The sequence below is a fragment of the Oryzias melastigma genome, linkage group LG4 (assembly GCF_002922805.2).
Source record: "Oryzias melastigma strain HK-1 linkage group LG4, ASM292280v2, whole genome shotgun sequence".
Lineage (NCBI taxonomy): Eukaryota > Metazoa > Chordata > Actinopteri > Beloniformes > Adrianichthyidae > Oryzias > Oryzias melastigma.
Window position 1 is genome coordinate 17,899,973 of NC_050515.1, and position 8,538 is coordinate 17,908,510.

General features: G+C 43.1%; 2 protein-coding genes across 5 annotated transcripts in view; one reads left to right on the forward strand and one right to left on the reverse strand.

Moving 5' to 3' along the window:
• The window catches only part of mccc1 (methylcrotonoyl-CoA carboxylase 1 (alpha)), a 7,109-nt gene extending 3,208 nt beyond the window's left edge, over positions 1 to 3,901 (forward strand). The window contains exons 9-19 of the mRNA XM_024278806.2: positions 730 to 811; positions 880 to 1,007; positions 1,093 to 1,276; positions 1,343 to 1,452; positions 1,523 to 1,739; positions 1,809 to 1,895; positions 2,240 to 2,289; positions 2,372 to 2,509; positions 2,601 to 2,708; positions 2,998 to 3,069; positions 3,145 to 3,901. Of these exons, the coding sequence (XP_024134574.1) occupies positions 730 to 811; positions 880 to 1,007; positions 1,093 to 1,276; positions 1,343 to 1,452; positions 1,523 to 1,739; positions 1,809 to 1,895; positions 2,240 to 2,289; positions 2,372 to 2,509; positions 2,601 to 2,708; positions 2,998 to 3,069; positions 3,145 to 3,279 (1,311 nt within the window). The 3' untranslated portion in view covers positions 3,280 to 3,901. The remainder of the gene's footprint in view (positions 1 to 729; positions 812 to 879; positions 1,008 to 1,092; positions 1,277 to 1,342; positions 1,453 to 1,522; positions 1,740 to 1,808; positions 1,896 to 2,239; positions 2,290 to 2,371; positions 2,510 to 2,600; positions 2,709 to 2,997; positions 3,070 to 3,144) is intronic.
• An 853-nt stretch (positions 3,902 to 4,754) lies between these two features.
• The window catches only part of atp11b (ATPase phospholipid transporting 11B (putative)), a 43,605-nt gene continuing 39,821 nt past the window's right edge, over positions 4,755 to 8,538 (reverse strand). For 2 of the 4 annotated variants that reach the window (XR_002919967.2, XM_024278801.2), the window contains one exon: positions 4,755 to 8,089. Coding sequence is in view for 3 of the 4 variants with exons in the window: in XM_024278801.2 (XP_024134569.1) it covers positions 8,008 to 8,089 (82 nt within the window). In the remaining variant the exon portion in view is untranslated. The remainder of the gene's footprint in view (positions 8,090 to 8,538) is intronic. The other 2 variants (XM_024278800.2, XM_024278802.2) reach the window with 1 other exon arrangement.

Genomic DNA, 8,538 nt, shown 5'->3' on the forward strand with positions numbered 1-8,538 from the left:
AAAAAAAAAAAAAAAAAAAGCTAGCATGTAGCTAAATTATTAGCTAAAACGCAAAATAGTCTAGGAAACCTTAGTGAATGCCAAAATGGCAAGCATGTTGCAAAAATATTAGCGGAACTTCAAAATAGCCACAAAAAAAAAAGTCAGCAAAAAAGCCTAGCATGTAGCTAAAATGTTTGCTAAACTTCAAGAAGAAGAAAAATGGATGACAACAAATGTAAATGCTCCACAGCATTCACACTATAAAAAAAGGCTATTATGTATATCTGCTCCAAAAATATAAGATTTAACTCATTGATACCTGTTGAAGCAAATGTGCAGCAAACCACTTTGGGTCCAAAATTACCTTAATTTAATTTAATTCCTGAAAGCAAAAACATATTTAAATTTCTTTTTTAAAGCTGGAAACATATTAAGGCGTCGAGGGATTAATTTTGGGCTTAAAAGCAAAGAGTTTTGTGGTTTTCTACAGTTTTAGAAGCTGTACAAGATGTGCACTGATGCACTGTGTTTTATAATAGTGGTTCCTGATCAGCTACTAAGCTGATTAAATTCAGTGTCTTCATGGGGAAAAAAGCTGGAATTATTTTTTTTTTTACACTAAATAACAAAAATAAATGTTACTGAGGTCTCCTAAACATGGCTTTGTCTTGTTTTTTATTGGATTTGTTTAAACTGGATTCCTCCATGAAGACCAAATCTACATCTTCATGTTGTCTTCTTCTTCAGCCAGGAATAAGCCCTGAGGTTCGGAGGAAGCTCGGGGAGGCGGCGGTCAGAGCCGCCAAAGCTGTCAACTACGTCGGTGCAGGTGAGGCGTACTAACTCCTACAATCATCGCACCCTAGTGACTCTAAAAACTCATTCATCTTCCTGCAGGTACGGTGGAGTTCATCATGGACGCTCAGCACAACTTCTACTTCATGGAGATGAACACCAGGCTGCAGGTGGAGCATCCGGTCTCTGAGATGATCACAGGAACCGACCTGGTGGAGTGGCAGCTCAGGGTGAGGCTGGAGGAGGAGCGCTGAAATGAGCTCGATCTCTTGATGTTTTCCCTAAAGCTGTCAGCTTTATGGAAATCTCCTCCAGGTGGCAGCAGGGGAGCGCCTGCCCCTCCTTCAGGATGACATCATCCTGAGAGGACACTCTTTCGAGGCCCGCATCTACGCCGAAGATCCAAACAACGATTTCCTTCCAGGGGCGGGGCCTCTGCTGCATCTGTCCACGCCTCCGGCGGACCGACACACCCGCATCGAGACCGGAGTCAGAGAAGGTGGGAGACGCTTTTGTGTGTCTTAAGGTGGAAAAACTGTGTTTTGACGGCTAAGTTTGGCTGCAGGAGACGAGGTTTCTGCTCATTATGACCCCATGATTGCCAAGCTGGTGGTGTGGGGGGAGGACCGCTCCGCTGCCCTAAAGAAGCTGCGCTATTGTTTGCGGCAGTACAATGTAAGAGTTAAAGCACATCTGAACCTGTCAGTCATCAGAACCGCTCCTAACACACCGTTTATTTCTTTAGATCGTTGGACTGAACACCAACATCGACTTTTTGCTGAGCCTCTCCGGACATCCGGAGTTTGAGGCTGGAAACGTGAGCACCAGCTTCATCCCTCAGCACTACGCCGACCTCTTCCCCACTCCAAGAGCACCGTCGGGGTCAACCATCTGCCAGGCCGCCCTGGGCCTGATCCTGCAGGAGAAGAAACACACGCAGGACTTCATAAAAACCTCCACAGGTAAACGACGACTGGGAGCGTCCCATAAAGAGTGAGGTCCAACTGAAGGTTTAACTCCTCTGTTTTCAGATCCGTTCTCCCCGTTCGGCTGCAGCAGTGGGTGGAGAAACAACGTGGAGTTCAACAGAAACATGACGCTGCAGATCGGTGACAAGAGTAAGTCAAACTCATAACGGATGCTGCAGCCACATGTTCAGAAAGTGAGAGAAAGAAGTAAATCATCTATACATGCATAAATATGCACCTGTTTCTCCTGCAGCACAATTTATTGTTCCACTATTTAGAAGCTTGGATTGCAGAGAATAACAGAAGCTTTCTAGCAGAAGAGAAGAAAGATTTGAAGGACTCAATCCTGCATCTGGGACTGAATTTGCTCAGGGGGTTCATTAATGAAGCTGCATTCATTATTGAAAGCTTCTATTTAAATGTTTGTGCTAGATAAAAGGTTAGACCCTTTTATTGTCACGAGCAACCTTCAAACCAGTTTGTCTCGTCTGCAGAAATCGACGTGGTTGTCATTTACAAGAACGATGGGAGCTACAAAATTCTGGTAAGATCTCTTTTTTTGTGTGTTTTAGCCAAATAAAAAATTATATTCTGACTAAAATCTGAGAGCTCTTATTTTCTTTTAGGTTGGCGAGGAGGTTTATGATGCGACGGGGGAGATGGAGGAGACCGGGGAAGCTTCATTCCTGCATTGCTCTGTAAACGGAGTGAAGTCTTGCCCGAAACTGGTGATTCTGGACAGCACAGTGCACCTGTTCTCCACGGTACCGTCCTTTTCCCGCTGCTTCCAAATCCATATTTTGAAGCAAAATGTGGATTTCTGTAATCACCCAAATCCTTACCTCTCTCCTGCAGGAGGGGAGCTCCCAGGTGTCTGTTCCTGTACCAAAGTACCTGGCTGGAGTGAGTGGGGCGGGGGCCCAGGGCGGAGCTGTGGCCCCCATGACTGGAACTATCGAGAAGGTGTTTTTTTTTTTCTTACATTCTTGTGTAATTTTTCTGAAGTCGGAGGATATATGTTAAGAAAATTACGCTTTTCTGCGTATTCTTTTATAAAAAAATCGTGGAGCAAATGAAAAAAATGCTATTTTAGTGTATGATTGCATTTTTCTTTAACCTCTACTCTAACTTACCTGTGATACCAGCAAAAACACAAACTGAGTTTTGGTCCACAAACGTTTCCCCTCATTTTCTCTGACATGTCGTTCTTTCTCTGTCATGGACCGTTGAAGCAGCTGCTGTTTGATTTCAGGTGCTGGTAAAAGCTGGAGACAAAGTGGCGGTTGGAGACCCACTCGTGGTCATGATTGCCATGAAGATGGAGGTGAGCGAATCACCCCCCCTGACTCCACCCACTATCGACGCTCTGTTGGCTGACCGTCACTGTTTTTCTCTGCAGCACACCATCCGCGCGCCCAAAGCCGGCGTGATAAAGAAGGTGTTCTTCAGCGAGGGCTCTCAGGCTAATCGCCACGCTGCTCTGGTTGAGCTGGAGGAGGAAGAGGAGGGGGAGAAGGAGGAGAGCAGCCAGTAAACCCCCCCACACATACCTTAAATGTAGCCCCCAGAAACAGTCAGGTCAGAGCGAGCTGGAAGGGGTTAAAGAGGAGAATGGGACCGAACTCGTCTGCTGGAGAGTCGGATGCGTCATGACTACTTTAGGTTGAAGCCTTGGATGATTCTTCTGCTAAAATCTTTGACGAATTGGCCTGACTTTAATATTTGCTTTTGCAGAACTGTGACCACTACATGAACACATCTATAGTCTGACTGAGGAGTTAAACATAATGTTACAAACACTCCCGAATTATTCCTGCCGTGGTTGAATACGTTTTTGTGGCCTCATTTGGCTCCAAATCACCTCTGCAGGATGAAAAGTTGGTCACAGAGCTTGAAGTGGATAGATGTTTGCTTTGGTTAAAATCCCGCGGTCACACCGTGACCACAGACGGCCTGAGCCGCCGCCGTTTCTGCAGATCACTCTCCTTACTAACCGTGTGATGAGGCCTTTTAATAGAGTCTTTTATACAAATGTAGAGCGTTTCTCCTTTGGATCATTTGTAAATGATGGAAAAAAAAACATGTATGTATAAAACAGCTTTGGGTGACACTTGTAGGTTTAAAGCAACTAGAAAAATAAATCTTGTTCCATTTGATTCTTTTGACTTTCCATTTGTTATTTTATTACCGGCTAATCAGGTAAAATTGGTATTTGAAATATAACTGAATTACGTTCAGCGAGCTGTCATATGTTACTTGTACAGCTTTCCTTTATGATATATGATAGTGTACTTTTTCTGATACATTTCCAATAAACCTTTAAATATCTTTTCAGTCTGAACCTCAAAATCACAAGATAACAAATATTTGTTTCTAAAGCACAGATTCATTTTTAAAAAGTAATAAAAGCAACAATTTATTAATGGTTAGAGAGCTGTAATCCCAAAACCAAAAGAATATTTCTTTTTTGGTAAAAGTTATTTTCAGTTATAAGGGTGATTAGAATAATCCAATATTCTACTCTTGTTACACTTAACTTGCAATTCTAAAGGCAAAAAATGAATTTAAAAATCATTTTCATGCTCATTGAATTTAATTTTTTAAGGCCATTAATTATGTTTAATTTCATTTTCAGTGCTTCAGTAATTTGGTCATCTTTAGATCATTGTTATATTCATAATAAGTTAAAATAATTTAACATTTCTATCTTATTTTCTATTTTGGACATTAAAGTAAGAAATTTTAAAATTTTTTGTAGACGTTTAGTTGAAGCTAAGACCCAGATGTATAAAGTGACATCATTTGTACCTGCCGATAAAGAACAGGGACAATTTCAGGTATCCATAATGCATATCTAAAATGTCAAAACCCCCCGTCGTAGAAGAGTACCTTTTAAGAAAAAAAAACAAAATGATAATAAATTGTCTGTGAGAGGTGCCACTCTGTCACAGATTCAATAAACGAGACAAGATTTCCATTTTGAGATATTCTCAAATGAACTCAAAGACGGCGTGTGTAAAAATGTTTTTATTTAGTAAATAAATCTTTCGCTATAAGACAGATTTACAGACAGGAGGAGCAGAACAGACACAGCATGAGAAAGCAGGCATCAGAGGAGTGATGATTACCGTCTGGTGCAGCAGGATTTATTGACGACGGAGGGAGATTGCTTCAACAAACGGCTGGTGTGACCCGCGGCTGCTGCTGCGGAAATAAAAGGGCCGCGGAGCGGCGGGAGGTTCTGCTGCACAAAACTGATGGGCTGACATTTTAATTAAGAGTCCCACTTTTGAACTGATTGGATCAACGAAAACCGTCATTGGATTACAGACCCAGCCCGGCCTTTAAATGCATTTCTGCACCGACAGGACATCAGTCAGAAATGTAATACATTACGGTTAAATGTAATGGGGGCGGGGCTTCAGCCTGCAGAGGTCACGATACATAAGTAGATGCTTTTGAGGCAGCGTGAGGTTCAAAACGAGCCGGGAAGACGTGGACGCGTTCAAACATTACTTTCAAAAGGGTATCCAATTAAATTTGGATGGTGCCTCTGATGAATGACACGGCAATAATCAGAGGTTGAAACCACCGTTCCAAATTACACACTTGAGTAATCTCCTGCTTGTGGAATACCCCAGAGGGCTTCCATTCAAACCTGGCGAGCGGTGCTGGAATGATGCCGGCGCTTTGGAGATCAAATCTGTTGCTCAAGCCCTTTTCTAAGTCATCCGTCACTTCCGCTCATATTTAGAAGCGGCGGTTCTATAAATCTAAACTGTATTTCTGATGAAGCTGCTAATTACTGAGACCCACTGAACACAAGAGGGCATCAGATCCGCACGCTCCCGCGTCTTCCTCTTATTCGCTTCTGGCCAGGAAGGACTCATCCTCATCGGCATGAATCATCAGGCAGAAACCCACAACAACCACGTCCTAAAATGCCCCAGAAGCCAGAGGTTATTGGTTGGCTATTCACAGAGAAGCTTCGACCACCATGAGGGAAAACGCTGCGTGTTTAATCAGAGAGATCTGCCGTTCCTCACAGCACTTGTGGGGATCGTTTACGCTGAAAATGAGGTTTTAGTAGACAGGAAGTGTTGGAAATGGATGCAAATAACAAACAACAAAGGGGGATTCTGCCTAAATAAATATACACCCAAAACTTAAATAAAAATATGTGCAGCAGATTCTTAAAAGTCCCGACTAGAAGGGTGAAATAAAAGAAAACAAGTGCTTTTAGAGCATCCTTTAAGATGTGCAAGGCCACAACCGTTAAATATTGAGAGTTTGAGGAACTAAATTCAGAACAGAACACCTCTGTGATGTGAATTTTGTAGTTTATAACTTTACAAATTTGGAGGCCACGCCCACTTCCTGAAAGACTTCAAAAGCTATCTGCTCCATCGTATGAAGTCTCGATGTCGTCACAGAAAAGGTTGTGAGGGAGACCCTTCTCTGTGCAGAAACAGGTCAGGTGTTTTTCACACACCTGTGAGGTCAACTGGTTGAAAGAAAACAAAAGGAGAAGCGACAGCGTGGCGGTTCTATTCCGTTCTGATCTACCTGGAAGCTTTCACTCGCTCGTTAAAATATCAGATGACCTACTTACAATTACAGAAACACTAAGATGAGAGAGAACAACAACATGAACAAACTGGAATAATAAATACACACTCCTTAGTGAGCGACCTTCACCCACGAGTACAGAAATCAACATGGACCCTTCAGAAAACGAGGGATGAACGAGCTGAGCTGCCGGGGAACGTCTGCAGCCTTCCAGCAGACGAGTGTGTGGAGGGAGGAGGGTTTTAAACCTGTGACCTGAGACAGATTGGAGCTCGCACTCCAGCCACAGAGGAACAAACTTCAGCACACACACAAACACCAACAGCAGGAACACAACAAAAACAAAACAAAGTCAATGGAAAAGTATGACTGAAATGATTACGATGGTGACGGAAAATGAAACTTTTGATATGCGAGCTTCGTAAACTGCCGTTCCGCTCTACTAAAAGTGAAATCAGTCTATATATATTATTCTTATGAATATGGAGACATTCAGCTGTCTGGGGTTACCGTGCAACAGCCGGGATCTCAAAAACGCTTCTCAGCATTAAAGTCAATTTGGCCCCAACACAAACGTCCTAACCCAACCCTCCAGGAGAGTCTTTACACGGATGTCTTAAAACAATCCTGGTTCTCATGGTCTTTAACGCTGAGATGTTTTCGAGAGAAGGCATTCAAAGGGAAAAAAAGTAACAGCTCTACAGTACCCTTACTATTTCATCAACATCTTCAGAACGTATGGCTTTTTAAATATCCGGCCTCCTTCGGAGGAACTGACTGAGGAGACGGAGACTCCAGCGGTTGAACAAGAAAGCAGCACAAACTAACAAGTCTTCGTAACAATATAAGCGTCTGTACAATCAGGCACAAGAATCCTTTGGTCTTTGGTACCACAGTGGAGGTGAAGCTCCAGATTCAGCTCTGGGAGAACTGCAGTCTGAGATGCTACAGGGGTTCGTTTTTTTGAACCTTCAGATCCAAGGAAGGAGGATGCAGCAGTGGAGCAGAGGGCGTAGAGACACCGGCGCTACAAGTTCAAACGTGAAGGAAACAACGGAGGTCAGATTTGATGTCTCAACTGGATTATCTGAGTGCTACACGGGCGACCGGATGTTGGGCTACATAGCAGTCTTTGTGCTTTGAGCATCAATAAGAAAAAGAAAAAAAAAAGCACGGGCCCTTAGATTTGAATTCTCCTGAAGTTGAGAGTTCATTATGCTTTCTGCCAGTTGCAGCAAAAATGTTTGGCAACTGATCCACAAAAAAAAGAAGAAGAAAAAAAAAAAAAGGAAAATTCCTATGTATTTTAGAGACATTTCTATCCTCTTGGACAGATGAGACCCCAGGCTTTGCAGAAGCTTTGAAGACAGCAGGAATTAGAATTTTCCAGCTGGTTCAGCGACTGAATTTCTATCCTGAGAAGCTGCGGATCCAGAGGTGTGGAGCCAGGCTGTCTCCCTTCATTTCCTTTGATGTGCAGCACAGTTCAGGTGTCATTTTCACTCTTCACGAGCTTGTTTAATGAAGCAGCTTGCATCACTCAACCTGTTCTTCCAGCTGAAAGATGCATTAAGCTCAGGCTAAAGCAGGTTGATAAAAATGGTGATGGAGGGGGTGGAATAGCAACTCAAAGGTGAGTGGAGGCTTGCTTGTTCCCACTTGTGTGTTAAATTCAGCGGCCAGAGGGTGGGGTTCAGCAGCGGGTGCCCTCGATGGGCGACAGCGTCAGGATGCTGCGATCGTTGGAGTAGAAAGTCTCTGTGTCGCTCCAAGACCTGGAAACAGGCAGCAGTGACTGAGGGTTAGGAGGCTGAGTGTGTGTGTGAGTGTGTGTGACAGTGGGGTGGAGCTGTCACTAGCTATACAGAACGTAGCGGTGATCAGCATCTACCAAACCAAGCTGAGGAAACAGAAGATGAAAGGAAGGATGAGTGAGGGGATAGAGATGGATGAGATGAGTGGACGAGGAGTATGGAAAGTCTCCATGGATTTATTTACGTTACATTTTAGGATATGGCCCTTTGTGTTCAAAGATATACACTAAAAAGACCTTTTTTTATTGTTTGCATGAACAAAAAAAACTCTCAACGCCACATGCTGCATGTAGGTAATTTTATTGTTTGTCTCATATTTGAGTCAATGGGCCTTAGAGGGTTAATTTTGAAAATGTGTCATTTGTATTTATTTTTTTTCTGCGCAATTTGACATTTTTTTTTTTTTTTTT